Source organism: Artemia franciscana, chromosome 17 (genome assembly GCF_032884065.1).
Source record: "Artemia franciscana chromosome 17, ASM3288406v1, whole genome shotgun sequence".
Lineage (NCBI taxonomy): Eukaryota > Metazoa > Arthropoda > Branchiopoda > Anostraca > Artemiidae > Artemia > Artemia franciscana.
The window spans coordinates 16,795,363-16,813,082 of NC_088879.1; the positions used below are offsets into that span (position 1 = coordinate 16,795,363).

The following is a 17,720-nucleotide window of genomic DNA, read 5'->3' on the forward strand; positions in this document are numbered from 1 at the left end:
ATGCTGTCATTACACAGAGCATACCAAGTAAACACTGTAGCCACAATTGACATAGTATACCATCTGAAGCGTTTCTAGATAATGTTATTCCGATGCTGTCATTACACAGAGCATACCAAGTAAACACTGTAGCCACAATTGACATAGTATACCATCTGAAGCGTTTCTAGATAATGTTATTCCGATGCTGTCATTACACAGAGCATAACAAGTAAACACTGTAGCCACAATTGACATAGTATACCATCTGAAGCGTTTCTAGATAATGTTATTCCGATGCTGTCATTACACAGAGCATAACAAGTAAACACTGTAGCCACAATTGACATAGTATACCATCTGAAGCGTTTCTAGATAATGTTATTCCGATGCTGTCATTACACAGAGCATACCAAGTAAACACTGTAGCCACAATTGACATAGTATACCATCTGAAGCGTTTCTAGATAATGTTTCTAGATAATGTTATTCCGATGCTGTCATTACACAGAGCATAACAAGTAAACACTGTAGCCACAATTGACATAGTATACCATCTGAAGCGTTTCTAGATAATGTTATTCCGATGCTGTCATTACACAGAGCATAACAAGTAAACACTGTAGCCACAATTGACATAGTATACCATCTGAAGCGTTTCTAGATAATGTTATTCCGATGCTGTCATTACACAGAGCATACCAAGTAAACACTGTAGCCACAATTGACATAGTATACCATCTGAAGCGTTTCTAGATAATGTTTCTAGATAATGTTATTCCGATGCTGTCATTACACAGAGCATACCAAGTAAACACTGTAGCCACAATTGACATAGTATACCATCTGAAGCGTTTCTAGATAATGTTATTCCGATGCTGTCATTACACAGAGCATACCAAGTAAACACTGTAGCCACAATTGACATAGTATACCATCTGAAGCGTTTCTAGATAATGTTATTCCGATGCTGTCATTACACAGAGCATAACAAGTAAACACTGTAGCCACAATTGACATAGTATACCATCTGAAGCGTTTCTAGATAATGTTTCTAGATAATGTTATTCCGATGCTGTCATTACACAGAGCATACCAAGTAAACACTGTAGCCACAATTGACATAGTATACCATCTGAAGCGTTTCTAGATAATGTTATTCCGATGCTGTCATTACACAGAGCATACCAAGTAAACACTGTAGCCACAATTGACATAGTATACCATCTGAAGCGTTTCTAGATAATGTTATTCCGATGCTGTCATTACACAGAGCATAACAAGTAAACACTGTAGCCACAATTGACATAGTATACCATCTGAAGCGTTTCTAGATAATGTTTCTAGATAATGTTATTCCGATGCTGTCATTACACAGAGCATACCAAGTAAACACTGTAGCCACAATTGACATAGTATACCATCTGAAGCGTTTCTAGATAATGTTATTCCGATGCTGTCATTACACAGAGCATACCAAGTAAACACTGTAGCCACAATTGACATAGTATACCATCTGAAGCGTTTCTAGATAATGTTATTCCGATGCTGTCATTACACAGAGCATAACAAGTAAACACTGTAGCCACAATTGACATAGTATACCATCTGAAGCGTTTCTAGATAATGTTTCTAGATAATGTTATTCCGATGCTGTCATTACACAGAGCATACCAAGTAAACACTGTAGCCACAATTGACATAGTATACCATCTGAAGCGTTTCTAGATAATGTTATTCCGATGCTGTCATTACACAGAGCATAACAAGTAAACACTGTAGCCACAATTGACATAGTATACCATCTGAAGCGTTTCTAGATAATGTTTCTAGATAATGTTATTCCGATGCTGTCATTACACAGAGCATACCAAGTAAACACTGTAGCCACAATTGACATAGTATACCATCTGAAGCGTTTCTAGATAATGTTTCTAGATAATGTTATTCCGATGCTGTCATTACACAGAGCATACCAAGTAAACACTGTAGCCACAATTGACATAGTATACCATCTGAAGCGTTTCTAGATAATGTTATTCCGATGCTGTCATTACACAGAGCATAACAAGTAAACACTGTAGCCACAATTGACATAGTATACCATCTGAAGCGTTTCTAGATAATGTTTCTAGATAATGTTATTCCGATGCTGTCATTACACAGAGCATACCAAGTAAACACTGTAGCCACAATTGACATAGTATACCATCTGAAGCGTTTCTAGATAATGTTATTCCGATGCTGTCATTACACAGAGCATACCAAGTAAACACTGTAGCCACAATTGACATAGTATACCATCTGAAGCGTTTCTAGATAATGTTATTCCGATGCTGTCATTACACAGAGCATAACAAGTAAACACTGTAGCCACAATTGACATAGTATACCATCTGAAGCGTTTCTAGATAATGTTTCTAGATAATGTTATTCCGATGCTGTCATTACACAGAGCATACCAAGTAAACACTGTAGCCACAATTGACATAGTATACCATCTGAAGCGTTTCTAGATAATGTTATTCCGATGCTGTCATTACACAGAGCATACCAAGTAAACACTGTAGCCACAATTGACATAGTATACCATCTGAAGCGTTTCTAGATAATGTTATTCCGATGCTGTCATTACACAGAGCATAACAAGTAAACACTGTAGCCACAATTGACATAGTATACCATCTGAAGCGTTTCTAGATAATGTTTCTAGATAATGTTATTCCGATGCTGTCATTACACAGAGCATACCAAGTAAACACTGTAGCCACAATTGACATAGTATACCATCTGAAGCGTTTCTAGATAATGTTTCTAGATAATGTTATTCTGATGCTGTCATTACACAGAGCATACCAAGTAAACACTGTAGCCACAATTGACATAGTATACCATCTGAAGCGTTTCTAGATAATGTTATTCCGATGCTGTCATTACACAGAGCATACCAAGTAAACACTGTAGCCACAATTGACATAGTATACCATCTGAAGCGTCAAGATCGCACACTATATGGCTTTGTTGGTATATGGCCTATAAATCTATAAGCACTTCCTATCCGCTGTCCTATGAAGTTTTTTATTTGTTGTATATTTAAAATTTCGAGAAATGCTGTTTTGTCCCAACAACATTGACTGAATGGAATTATTCAAAGAATTAATGTTACTTGACTGTGTTAGCCTTTTTTCCATTTTTGAATAAAGCAAGTCGGAACGAAGGAACATGTATTCCTACTTATACTAAATAACTGGTCTACCTCGTAGTTTTGGATGAATGTGTTATGTTCATAGTTTGCAATTAAAAAACAAGCATGGAAAACTGGCAAGATTTTATAAAGCAAATCGATTTCCTTTTAACTTGACTATGAGGCAATGAAGTCTAAAACCATGAGTTCTAAAACTATAAAAAAAATATTCCGACATGAGCATTAGAAGTCCATGTTTTGGATGTATATTGAGCTCTGATCAAAACAAATAAAAAGCCGCTTGCTTTAACTTAGCACCTCCATGTCTCAAATCCTGTTTTTGGGTTGTTGAATGGCACATACATTCGTATCCTCATGAAGTCAACAAATAAGCCTCGCTGGCTTCTTTTAGTTCCATCACGGCCGAGTTCTGGGACCTCAAGTTGGTTTTGGAATCCCGGGCAATCTCTCACACACCTCTGGAAGAGCGATTTCTTTATTAAAAGTTCAGAACTCTTGAGAAAGAGACGAATGTCCATCAAGTGTATGGTCGGTTCCAGGCCTAAATCTTTTTTTTTACGCCACCAAAAGCGAGAGCAGATTTACAGACTACCTTAGTTGCAAGCTGCTTCCCTGGTGCCTTTCCGCCCTTTGATTTTCTCGCACCTTGCCCTGTCCTAGCCGTTACTTAAGGTTTTATGTCACTTTAATAGAATCCTTAGAGGTTATGTTTGTACAGAGCACGAAACTTACGAAAGATAAACAATTTATGGGGAAGGATTCAGCTACTATAATTTGAACGAACTTTTGCAAAATTTTGTTTTGCCCATCTGATGGGCTAAAAATTGTGTTTAGAAGTGTACAGAAGCCAACTGTGACGGTTATTGGTAAAAAACGTATCAAAACGCACAATCTCTGATTTGTGTTATCTCAGCACAACCGAAAAAAGTCTTTTTTTTCTACTTGAAGTCATAATTTGTCGCCTTTTTAGTTCAGGTACAAAATTACTTTTAAGATTACGTACCTTGAAGTGTTGTATTAAAAATGTTGCTATGATTCTTACCCTTCCAACGCACATAGAGGTTAGAGTTATCCTTCCAAGTACCGTTTTCATCGTCTGTGAAAATTATAATCCAGGGTGACTTTTAGCCACTACTAAAATACCATCTACCCCCCCCCCCCCCCCCGGTTACCGTTCAACACATAAAAACACAGGGTTGTCATTGAACCAAAATCAAAAGGCATAATTCCGAAAAAATTCAAGACTATAGACACTACTTAAGAGATAAATTCACCGAAAATGGTTTTCAATTAGTCTTTTCTTTTTAGAAGAACCAGCACTTTTCTAAAGCTAATCGCTTTAAAGTACCCATTTTTTTGTTTGAATACTTGTGACCGAGGCATTTGCGCAGGAAATCTGAACAAGTCCACTTTTTCAATATCTTGATGTTTTACCATCCAAATATTGGCACGACTCTTAACTGTATAAAAATACAAAAATATTCCAACTAAAATTACCAACAAGAAACGACAATTTTTTTTTTTTACATAACATCTTTTAAATGCTAACTTCAGCAAATTTCATAGGAACTTCATAGGATAAGGAAAGTTTGAAGCGTTAAATAGATTGGGGTGGAAAAGAGGGTGCAGTGCTGTGTTGGCCTCTGGGGGACTTGTGTCGCTCTGAGTTATTAGTACAAGTAGATTTTACTAAGAAAGTTCCAAATATACTTGAAAGATTTTTTTTGCTTAAGCACTAAAGTTAGTGTAAAGAGTTCTAGATTTTTTTCGTGCCAGATTTGATCGACTAAAATTTTCTCTGATTTTCTTTTACTCTATATAACTGATCAGATTGGCTCTCCAACAGTAAAAAATAACCGTTGATTGTATGGTGAAATTACTAACTGTTAAAACATAAATCGCAACATGGTAAAACATAACAAAAAAAAGCCAAAGCCAACCACCGATAAAAAAATAATCTAAACCGAAAAAAAGACTAAATCCTAATTTTAAAAAAACGACAAGCAACATCCAACCAAGGGTAAAATAAACATTAAAAAAAGAACAAAGAATCCTATAGTTAACAACCAAAAAATGTTCCCAAGAAGGAGAAAAACAAAGTGTTAGTAATAAATCATTATGGCGGACATATGGCTAAAGAATAGGTATTCCTTCTCACCTACTATTTTAAAATCAAGCTACAAATATTTGTACAAAATAAAGCAAATGTTTTAATGGAAATACTCTTGGCATGACTGAAAAAAAATTCGAAAAGAATGATATTTCAAATCACAAAACATTAAAAATTTTGTTGTCTTCTCCGCTTTTGATCTATAGCATCTAAAATTGGCTGTCGTTTGGCTTGATAACGTCTTTTCAGATCATCAATTTCCCGCTCCATTTCAAAATCAAGGTTCTCCATTCTAAACATCAGCTCTTCATGAGTCAAGAACTTCAACTGAAAAAAAAAGAATATTTGATACCTTAAAGTTCCTGAACTTGTTGGTAAACTCCAGGATGGATATTTGAGAGAAAATTTTCAAGAACAGTTGAATACTAAACTGAAAAGTTTAAAATTTGACAATGTGGAGATGGATGGAATAATTTTCGGAAAATAATTTTTGCAGTTGCTGATGGCATCTTAGGGAGTAAGTTAGGAGCGCAGCAAGGAATATTAGTGAAAAAACTTTATGTTTAATAGATAGGGGAAGAGGCTTGTGCAAGAATTATCCGAGTGATAGATTATATCAAAAACAAAAGGAATGTAAAGAAAGTAGAGAAAGCACTAAACTATGAACTAAGGAGGTGTGAAGTGAAGGTCATGGATAAAATTGCCAAAGATCTGAAAGATCGGCATAATAGTAAAATACTGTACTGGCATGTCAATAAATTGAGAATGAGTAGTCAATTGGGACTTGTCGCAGTTAAAAATAGGGAGGGGCCACAATTAGTGATAAGAAAAGAGTTAAAAGAAAAGATAGAGAGGAAAATGAAAAAGCTTGTGATACCTTGCATGAGGAGGATTTTTTTTTGTGAGGACGAATTAGCGACAGCACTAAAAGGATTAAAAAATAATATGGCTCCAGGTGTTGATAGTGTGGTGAATTAGTTTCTTAAATATGGTGGCTCTGAGGCTAGAAATAAGTTATTCAAGGTTATGAATATGTTTTTGAAAAAGAGAAAGTACCAAGCGATTTTAGCAAAACCTTAATGAAACCACTGTACAAAAAAGGAGATAAGAGTGAGTGTGGCAATTATCGAGGCATGAGTGGGGTATCTGTAGGTTGCAAATTACTTAGTAATATGATACTTTTTAGACTGAGAGTTGCTGTAGACAAAGTTATAAGAGAAGAACAGTGCGGTTTTAGAAAAGGTAGAGGATGTGTCGATTAATTTTTACTCTTAGGTTAATAATTGAGAAGTGCCTGAGTTATCAAACACCTTTGGTCCTCAGTTGTATAGATTATGAGCAAGCGTTCAATTTTGTTGATAGAGGAACTACAGAATACCAGATAAATACATTAAAATGATTAGTATGTACAAGGAACGCGCACGAGAATAACACTGCTGCGGTTAAGGTAGAAAATGAGGTTAGTAGCTGGTTTCGTATTAAATCAGGAGCTAAGGAGGATTGTGTTCAATCCCCCTTTATATGGATTATTTTGATGAACTTTGTCTTAAGAAGAGTAGGAATGGCAATGGGAGACCACGGAATCAAATGGGGAGGAAAAACTCTCCTGGGTAGATTACGCTGATGATTTAAGCATCCTAGATGAAAGTTTGAGCAAAATGAATGAACTTTTAGAGGTTTTACGAGTTCAGGGTGCTAGAATAGGTTTAAAAATTAATGCGAAGAAGACTCACTCACTAAGGCTAGGAATAAGTGAACATGAAAAGGTGACGTTCGGTAACGAAAAGATTGATCAGGTGGACAGCTTTGCATACCTTGGTAGTATTATTAGTAAAGAGGATGGAAGCACTTAAGATGGAAAGGCTATATGGTTGTTAACAAGTTGCTTCTTAAAAATAAAACAGTTGAGATTACGTTGCACTTGTTGCAGTTGATTGACTCTTTGGTTGTTAAAGGCAAATAAATTGAACAGAAAGCAGTAAAAAGTGTTTTAAGCTTTGGCAACAACAGAAACAGAACAGCCAGTGCTTTCAAGAGCTTGTTACTTGCAGTAGGTGCACATGCAATGCTCCAACGAAATATTTCTGTTGCTTTTAAAGTTTATAGCCTTGGCTTAGGGTGTTTTTTTCACAGTTTAAAAAGTTTGGAAGAATAGGAGGATAAGTCTGCAAACCAAGATTAGAATTTTGGAAGCTAAAGTGATGACAGTGGTCAAATATGGCTCTGAAGCTTGGGCGCTCTGGAAAGCGGATGACAATTTGCTAGATTTTTTCCGAGGAATGCCTACGGTTTGTTCTGAGGACCCGGCTGACCGACCGTATTTCAAACAGTAGGCTGCTCAAAATGTGTGGTTCAATCCCCCTGGGCTATAACCAGAGAAAGGTTGAGATGACCTTCTGTGAACGAAGGATGACAGATTGCCGAAGATTGTTCTCGGACTACCGTCTAGGGCTAAGCGGAAACAGGTCGACCGCGGTTCAAATAGGAGGATGTCATCAAGGAGGATGTAAATCAAGACAGATTTAAAGGAAATGAGAACTTCCTGGGAGGGTATAAAGAAGATGGCTTTGAATAGATTGAGATAGAGGAGGAGTCTGCTTAGCTGTGTTGGCCTCAGGCAGCTTAGTGGTGCGGTGAGTTGTTAGGAGTGGTAGTTAAAGTTCCTAACACGAGTATCACATCTCGCAACCACATAATCTCGCAATCAAACGTCTTCTCCTCAAATTTGTTTGCTTCCAAAAGTCAATTATTTTGCTCATACGTGATCGCACGGGAGGGGCTTGGTAAACTGAAAAATTCCCCCCCCCCTCCCACAAAGGAAAAAGTCAAAAGAAATGACGAACGACGGAATATTTACTGTTCTTAAACTCATCTCTGTATAATAGTTGTTACATCCTTAAAAAAATACAGAAACATACACAGAAGTAATTGGCATTCCCCTCCCCTTCCAATAGAAATTGGGTCCTAGCCCTACCCTTCTGAACTTATACGCCCTGGATTGTGCTTTTAGCAGTCCACAAATCGGTGTTCATCTTCACATTCCATTTACAGAAGCATATTTACTTCAAAGAAGGTGAGGGAAATGTAGCAACATTTTGACCACCAAAGTTGCAGTAGCTCTAGTTTCAAAACTGCTATATGAAATACAATTTTTTGGTGCAAAAACAATTCTATTAGAAACCAATTAATGTAACATATACAAAATATGAAGCCAAATTATACAACTCTACAAATTTCCAGTTCTTCTCTTATTTAAAACTCACAACAACGCTTTCCATCTACAAACCTAGGAGTTTATTTTGTAGTATCTTCAAAAATTATCAAACTTGAGCACACCAGACAAGAAGGAGGCTCGCATTATAAAGAACCAGCATGACTTCGCTGAATAATATTATTATTAGCTTGAACAGTTTTTATTATTACTCATTTTTGCTTGTGTTTAAAGGGAATTTTTATTCATCATACATTTCCTCTCGAAATTTCGACTACGCTAATTTTGGTCTTATTTATCTCCAATACTATCGTAGAAACAGTTTTGGCAGTGTATCTCTATACAATCTTCATCTCTTGGAAAATGAATTTATTGTACCTCCAACAAGAACTAGGGAGTAAACTGTTAGAATTTATTTTAATGGATGGGTACTATGAATAATATCGCCAGTACTCACTATTTGAATCAATTACTTTAGTAATACTCATTCTTACTCAAAACGTAATCATACACTTCCTAGGGAAAAAAGTTGCTAAGCAAGTTACAACAAAGACTACTCAATTGGTAGCAGATAATGAAGTACTTACAAATTCATAGTCTCCATCAATGAAAGGCTTTTGAAGAGCAAGGGGAGGACCTTCAATCACCATCCCTGGATTGAAAGGGTTTTGTACTAAATTTTGTACTGGCTCACGAGCTACAACACCGAGCCGCTTCTGCAATTCATCAGGGTCAACACCAGCATTTGGCGACGGCAGTTCCACAGGGGCTGGCTGTTGAGTTTCTGCTTCCGTGACAGACAGTGCACTTGCGCTGATCTGACTCTGTAAATAAGATAAGTCTTCAAGGCTTCAGAGAAGTCTTATGAAGAAAACGAACCTCTTAGCAGCCAAATCGAATAAGTCTATGGAAAATCAAACAACTGGGGGACTAACAAAGACCCTGCATTGCTGCTTTTGATGAACCAATCATCTGACAGAAAATATCAACAATTTATTCCCTCTTTGCTTATGTTTCCAAAAGCAGGGAATCAGTTTAAAGATTATCAAACACTAGATTAAGAAACTATTTAATGGCAAAATGTTGTTAGGTTTTAATCCTTTGGTTAGAAATATCAGACATTATTCGATTTGGATTCTGAATTGCGAAATTCTTATTGTTTGGTTTTGGCAAATTATGAGACTTGTCTAGGATTACCCATATTTCTTTTCTTTTGTTATCAGTTATCCAACTAGTAAATATGAGGTGACCATAAAGGGTATGGGATTTGCATCGTTTTAATGATAATAAGACGGAGAACCATAGTTTCATATCAATACAATGAAACACTAGAAGAACTAGCATCAAATGTGAATTTACTATTCGCAAAAATGTACTCCAATACAATCTTTAAGATACACAAAAAAAAAGAAAAACTTGGAGATAAAACAAGTCGTTACACGATACCTCAACAAATAAATGCATATATATAACATACATTATGGATAGGGGTATCAAAATATTTTTATGATGGGGAGGGAGGAAGCCAATATCAAAAGATTACATTTCAAGCTCTAATTTCTAAAAATTTCCCAGGGAAAGTTCTATTAGACAGCTTTTAAAAGAAAACTCCCTCTCCTTCCACGTGCAGGTAAGTTATAAATTGAATACTGGGAATATACACTTTGTGATAAACGATCCTAGACTCTACTTTCTGACAAATCATTCAATTTTATAGTTCAAGTTATAATTCAACAAATCTTCAGTGATTCCAGCTTATACATTTTTAAGCGCACCCACAGGGTTGTCAACAAGAGTCATTACTAGCTTTTGTGTCTATATTACTTTTCTACTACTTACGTGGGCTTCTTCAGAAGTCCTAGCCTTATTAGTAATTTAGGCTCAAAAATACAAAAATTCGAGTTACAATGGCTTTAAAAAGGAAAAAAAAACAATATTTTTTACAAAATATGTCTTAAATAGAAGAAAATTATTTTCAAAAGTTCTGAAAAATTTCAAATGATGACACAACTTGAGTATATTTGCATTGTTAGTTACCTTTTATCGTATTTCACCTAGGAATCATGGCAGCGCAGCTTGAGTCCATTTGGAAAGAGGAATTCAATCTTTTGAGAGGAAACTTGTCTTAAGTTTTCCATAATAAAGACGCAATTTTGGTTTAAAAAATAATATCAGGAAAAAAATTAGATGGAAGTGAAGTGGAGGATTATCTCAATATGTAACACGCCCTTTATCGTTATAAGATCGTGCTTTTGTTACAATTCAAATCTTAAAGAGTGTTGAAATATCTATGGACTTATTCAGCTTCAATTAGTTTGTTTCCTTCCCTCCCTCTCTCTTCTCTTCCGATTTGGATAATACAACAAAGATAAGCCAACTCGAATTAGAAAAAAAGGATAGGAAAAACTCACATTTTTCATATTTTCTCGCTTCTCAAAATGGTCCATAAATGAAGGTCTATATTTACTTTTTCCTTCACTTCCAGTCACATTTTCTGAAATTAAAATAAAATATAGCGAAATTCATCTCATAAATCGATGGGATCCCTTGAATAAACTCTCCTGTTATTGCATTTAAAAATGTCCAACCACAAAACACCTACACAATTCGAGACAAACAGAGGTATTAAAATTTGAAATTACAGGTGTAATAAAGAAAACCATTGTTTATTACATCAGAAAACGTCTTTTCTCAGTAGAGATTACTCTTATACAATTATTTGTCTCTGTTGTAATACACTAAAAGAAGCATATAAATATATAAAAATATACAAAAAGAAATGTTTTAGTATTTTTACTTATTTTTCTATGACAACTGCTAACAATTTTGATCTTTTTATTAAACCCATAAATGAAACCACCTAATACAAAAAACTTAAAAAAATAACAAAACAATTCCAAATAAATTATTTATATTAGGACCAAGAGAACACATTTGTTCTTCAGAAAGTTTTAATTCCTGAAATTACGCCGTAAGATTCGTTAAAAACAAGTTTAGTAACAAGATACGTAGAGTATTTTTAGATAGGTTACAAAAATTACCGTTGGGCTTTGACATTTTTTCTGCTCAACATACAATTCTCAAAGGTACAAAACAAAAAATAGAAGCAAACTGAGCTTTCTCTGAATGTTTATAAATGCGGGTTTCTCTCTTTTAATGTTAAGACCTCTTCTAGGTCATCACTTAGTTGTCAAAACTTTTCTAATACATTTTTTTGAATCTTTTAGATGGTCAGGAATCTCGATTACAAATACAGTCTACTCTCGATAACTGAAACCTCGAGTCTTAAAAAAAGCCATGCATAACTCGAAATAATTTTGCAGGTATATTTTACCCTCTGTAAGTCCAAGTGATACATCACCTCTATAGCTCAAAAATCAGTAGATAGGTCATCATTTAATTTACCATTTACTCCTACAAGTCAAAGTTTTCAACTGTATCGCGAAGTTTTTTCAACAAACTCCTCTTACTCGAAACCCGGGTATCCAGGATGCAACGTGTAAGCTGATTTGTATTAATTTTGTTTAAAATATTTTTGTATCAGATTCTGTTCATGTTCAGGTGTCTATTTCCTAGCGAACTGAATTTTTTTCTGAAATTTGAAAGTCAAGTCATGACATGTCAAGTCCACAATATACTAATAAAGTTATTCTTAACTTTACAGTGGCTGTAGGGAGTAAGTTTAGCAATTTAGTACACCTGTAACTAGAACTTTCATTTGGCTTATCTCTATAACTAGTTACCTTTATAAGTAACATTTTATGTAGAATGACCTCTATAACTCGAACAATGTATACGTCGAACTATGCGCAACTCAGAGTAAAATTGTTGTCCCGTCAATTTCGAGTTAGCGAGAGTCAACTTGATTTACAGTTATTTCATTCGCGTACAATTTCTGCCACTCCTCCTCCACATTTAAACTCCTGATTAAGCATTCAAAATTTGCTGCTAACAGGAGTAAATATAACCGTAAAGCACTGGTGAAACTGCACTCCACCTACTCTGACCACTGGGTCTTATTCTATCGTTCGTTTGTTCTATCTGTTCGTTCCATATTATAAAAAAAAACCTTAAAATTACGTCCGGGTAACTTAAAATATTGCTGTTAATTTTAAATTGTGTTCTATAAATGTGCTTTTCCTAATCTGACAAGCCGTTTTTTAATGGAGTAATTACAATAATGTACACTTCTAGTGGCAGATGTAACAATTTTTCTCCATTCCTCTTCCCATACTTTCTTTTTCTTTCTCCACAGAAAACTGGTTGCATAGTTCCCCTCTTGCTTTCTGGCACAATTAAAAAAAAAAAAAAAATCTAGGTTCCTTCTTCACCAGGATAAATAAGACAATTTTAAATGCACCTTAGTTGAATTCAGAGAGTATTAATCTCTGATCCATGCATGCCTCGTTTTGTCCTAAGCAAAATGTGTCAAACATCCATCGCACACATAGCTGTCTGATTATTTCAACCCCGATTTTTCTGAAAAGGGTCATAATTTTTTCTACCTGAACACAGAAAAGAAACGTCACTGTCTTAAGAACTTTGATTCAGTTCACAATAAGATAATTACCACCTACTTTTCATTGTATCTTCCTCTTCTTCATTAATAACCATGGTTCCAAGATTTGACTGCAGCTCAACCATTGTGGCATTGGAACTAACAATTGTCCCATCTTGAATTGAGGCTCTGTTAGGCAGTGGTGCTACAAGAGTTTTTTCTTCATCATTTGTACGTATCATGGTCGCATCTTGCGCGTTTACCTAAAATTGAAACACTAATGGGATTGTATATTACACAGATTAAAGCAGTTTTGAGTAAAAAAAAATTCCTCGAATTTCAATGCATGAATTCTAAAATAGAGTTTTTCCATAGATAATAATTTGGTGTTACAATCTTTTCTGTCTTTTTTTTTCTCTCTTTTCTTTATACTCAACGTGACTGCTTTAGCATATAAAAAAATCAGTTGTTTGGATTTCTAATGTATCTCTAAATGTAGCTTTGTAAGTTGAAATAGAATTTCACCTATAGACATATTTTTGTTAATGACTTACGAGGATGGGCTGGGTATAAAAAGCTGAAGTTCTCCCAGTGTTGCAAGATGGTTTGGGAGTCTCTGTTCCGTCATAAGCTCCTTCCTATATCCATATCCCGGAAAGGAAAAACCTGGTTGCGTAGACTTACAGTGGCGCTAGGGTGGACTTTCACTGAGTTTGCCTAACCAGAACCGTGACTCCAAATGGCGAGGCAGAGAGAGCTTAGGAAGTGGCACTTCTCAAGGAAATTATAGCCTAATAAACAACATATCATTGGCATTGAGTTTGATTGATGGATAATTCTTCTTTTTCTCTTTTTTTTTTCTTTTTTTAGAAATACTATTTAGGGCAGAAAACCCTCCTCGTAGCTAAGCTATCTATTATGCTCTGCCTACTCATAGGAGCATAATGTTTGTAGGCTTGAATACATAATGAGTCAGAGGCAATAAGCTTGAGATTGCTTATGGACTGTTGCGACTCTTATTGATAAAAGAGCTTCACCAAGTGTGGGAACCATGTTATGATCAACAAGGGCCCAAAATCGCACAAAGCCTCCATTCATACTGGAGGCCCCAAGGACTTCTTGCTGTCCGGTTCTAAGCCGACTTAAGCACTCCGTGTAGACTTGAACCGATGTATTAATCCCTGTTCTGGACTGCTTTAGGACCCTTACTTCTTCTGAGGCCGTATTCAAGGACTTAAATATATGAAAATTACATCTAGAAATTTTACAACCTTTACAAGCAATTTTCGTATTGACATTTTGACTGATGAATTCAGATGTTTTAAACTGGACTAGTTAAAACTTTCAGAAACTCATATCCAAGGAGTAAGAAACATGCGATTAGGTGATATAGAGTTTATTCACTCATGGAATAAGAATGGGTGCAAAGGCACGAAGTGGGCCTCAGGGTGAATAAAGAAGTCGCTAAGTCTTGCTTAGGTTGAGAAGGCATTAAAATAGAACGCTAGTTGCTCATTTATGACTAAAAAGTGCAAGGTATCTGTCATAGTAGTAAATGCCTACGTAGAACCGACTGAAGAAGATAGTTTTGACTCACATGAATTTTACTTCCAGTTAGAAAAAACTAAACAATTATACAGGTAGGAACTGGGATAGATGGCATCCTACCCTAGGTAAATTTGACGTAGGAAAATTAAACAGTAACACTTACAGACTACTGCAATTTTGTAGGTTTAACAATCTATTTATAAATAGTAAAGCCTTTTGGTCATAAACTGGCCCATAAGTAAACATGGTACTCACATGATGGTAAGACGACAAGACCGATGCCGACAAGATATTAGGGTATGTGAGCGCTGTTATGGATCTTTAAAGTTAACATCACCATCTGATGAGAATTTGAGAGAAACTTTATAGGAACAGCAGAATGTGACATTGAAGAGTTTAAAACTTGACGATATGGAAGGTGGATGGAATAATTTTCACAAAATAGTTTCGAAATAGCAAAAGATGTCTTGGAAAGTTATAGACATGGCTAGTAATATTAGTAAGAAAGCAATAAAGTATGAAAAAAGGTGTGAATTGGATGCCATGATAAACTCGCAGAAGATCAATAAGATTCAGCCAAACGACATAATAGGAAAATATTGTATTAGCACGTTAAAGAATTCAGAGAGAACGATCAATCTGGACTTGTCCCAGTTAAAGAGAGAAACGGAACCAAATTACTGATAAGGAAAGTTTTAAAGAGAGATGGGTCGAACATTTTGGGAAAGTGTTGTGCCCTGATGAAGTTACAGGAAATGATATAGAAAAGAATATAAAAGTTTATGATACTTTGGAAGTGAAGGATAGTTTACTTTGCGAGGAAGAATTGGAGACTGTACTAAAACCATTATAAACTAGTAGGCCCCCAGATGTTGTTAGCCAGGTAAACGAGTTTCTTCAAAATAGTCGTTCTGCAGTTAAAGGTAACGTACTGATGATTATGACTATAATTTGTGAAAAAATAGATAAGTACCTAGCAATTTTAGTAAGACTTTAATTAAACTCCTCTAGAAACCAGGCATTAGCCTGGTTTTTATAGGACGAAAATTATTAAGTATTATGATACTTTTTAGCCTTAGAGATACTGTAGATAAAATTATAAGACAAGAAGAGTTTGGTCATAGGTAGCGCAATAGGAAGAAAATTATTAAGGATTATGAGATCTTTTAGCCTTAAAGATGCTGTAGATAAAATTATAAGACAAGAAGAGTTTGGTCATAGGTAGCGCAATAGGAAGAAAATTATTAAGGATCATGAGATCTTTTAGCCTTAAAGATGCTGTAGATAAAATTATAAGACAAGAAGAGTTTGGTCATAGGTAGCGCAATAGGAAGAAAATTATTAAGGATTATGAGATCTTTTAGCCTTAAAGATGCTGTAGATAAAATTATAAGACAAGAAGAGTTTGGTCATAGGTAGCGCAATAGGAAGAAAATTATTAAGGATTATGAGATCTTTTAGCCTTAAAGATGCTGTAGATAAAGTTTCAAGACAAGAAGAGTATGGTCATAGGTAGCGCAATAGAATGAAGTGGACCCAATGTAATATTTAACTTTTTTTTCCATCAAAGCATTTCGTATGGAAGGAGTTGTCGAAGAAACTTCGCTAATGACTCATTTGATTGGAAATTAAAAGCTCTAGTGCCCTTTTTTCCAAAGACATCCGATCAGAAATTTGAGACAGCCATTTTGTTCAGCATAGTCAAAAGGTGCAATAACTATGTCTCTGGAGATATCAGCTCCCCATATCCATAGGGGCAAGGGCTGAAAGTTATGTGATTCACCCAACGTTTACAAATAATGATTGGCATCGAGAAAGGGAACATGTTTAACCCTTGGAGTCCACATAGGCAAAGGGCATTCTCGTGAAGCTTTCAAAGGATGTTGAGGGTAATGTTAGACTAGACCAAACACACTATGTGCATGCAGGTTGTGAAAACGTCATATCTCAGGAACGGCTGATGGCAAAGATTCTTGAACGTTTCAGCCCCCCCCCCCCGCCACACGTCTGGGGTTGAAACTTTTTAACCCCAGACGTGCGCCTTCCTCATAGAAATAATTTGAAGTCAGTCATAATAAAATAAATTTAACAATTCTTCATCGATAAAACAGCACAGCTTTTATAGATGCTGTCTCGTATTGATTGTTGCTGCACGTATGCAATGTATAGATATACCGAATTGTACAAACTACGCAGGACGTGAATATTGTTACGAGTATTCCACAGATATTTTTCTGTCCTACCAATACAACGTTAATTTTCGAATTTTTTTTTACTCCAACACTTTGAGAACCTCTGGCTTACCGTATTAAGTTGGAACTTTTGGGAGAATGATTAAGAGGATAATCAATTGACCAAAATGCAATATGTGCACGTTACTAGTGCAACTACTACTACTACTGCTGCCACTACTACTACCACGACCTACTGCTTCTACTGCAACTAATGCTTCTATTGCGACTACCACTAATGCTGAGGATATTAAGGTGAAAATTTCAGACAATGCTGTGAGGAAAGATAAACTAAATCAATACGCACTAAATACATATAGATTGTCAAAGGGGCGTACTGACAATATCTCAGGAGCTTAAGAGCCTTAAATTCAAATTTTCAGGGTATGTTCAGGGGGGCTGAAATAGCCAAAAGACACTAAAAGCATACTTACCAGTACTTATTCGTCCTTCTTACTACTATTGAAGTTAATGGTATTAAGGCAAAACTTTCAGGTATCATTTAAGGAGTGTTTTAACCAAATCACATCCCCAAATGTGCAAGCAGGTTGTCAAAAGGGTATATAAGAATTATCTTAGGAGTGGCTTGGAGTATTAACTATAAAGTTCCAGGGGAAATTGAGGGGTAATGTTGTACTAGCCAAAAGGCACTGTTTTCAATATTACCGCTATTGCTACTGCTGCTACGAGTACTACTTCTTCTGAGGCTAAAGATATTAAGATGAAACCTTTAGAAAATAATTAGAAGGATGCGCAACTAAAACAAAACAAACAATGTGCGTTAAAGTTGCTAAAAGGGTGTATGAGCCATTTCTCAGGAACATCTAAAAGTATTGATAAAAAAAATGAATTTTAAATCTTTTCTTTCTTTTTTAACTTTAATAAATATATGGAACAGATTTGAATATATTGAACAATTTTCTAATGATAGCGATTTT

General features: G+C 35.5%; 2 protein-coding genes across 5 annotated transcripts in view; one reads left to right on the forward strand and one right to left on the reverse strand.

Annotated features, from left to right (window-relative positions):
- LOC136037928 (ribonuclease 3-like) overlaps positions 1-17,720 on the forward strand; it is a 104,786-nt gene that overhangs the window by 54,149 nt on the left and 32,917 nt on the right. The window lies entirely within an intron of this gene.
- Positions 5,371-17,720, reverse strand: part of LOC136037925 (serine/threonine-protein kinase 3-like) — a 50,234-nt gene continuing 37,884 nt past the window's right edge. For all 3 annotated transcript variants that reach the window (XM_065720785.1, XM_065720787.1, XM_065720786.1), the window contains exons 8-11: positions 13,083-13,266; positions 10,917-10,999; positions 9,093-9,329; positions 5,371-5,621 (exon numbers count right to left, since the gene is read on the reverse strand). In XM_065720785.1, the coding sequence (XP_065576857.1) occupies positions 5,463-5,621; positions 9,093-9,329; positions 10,917-10,999; positions 13,083-13,266 (663 nt within the window). In that variant the 3' untranslated portion in view covers positions 5,371-5,462. The remainder of the gene's footprint in view (positions 5,622-9,092; positions 9,330-10,916; positions 11,000-13,082; positions 13,267-17,720) is intronic.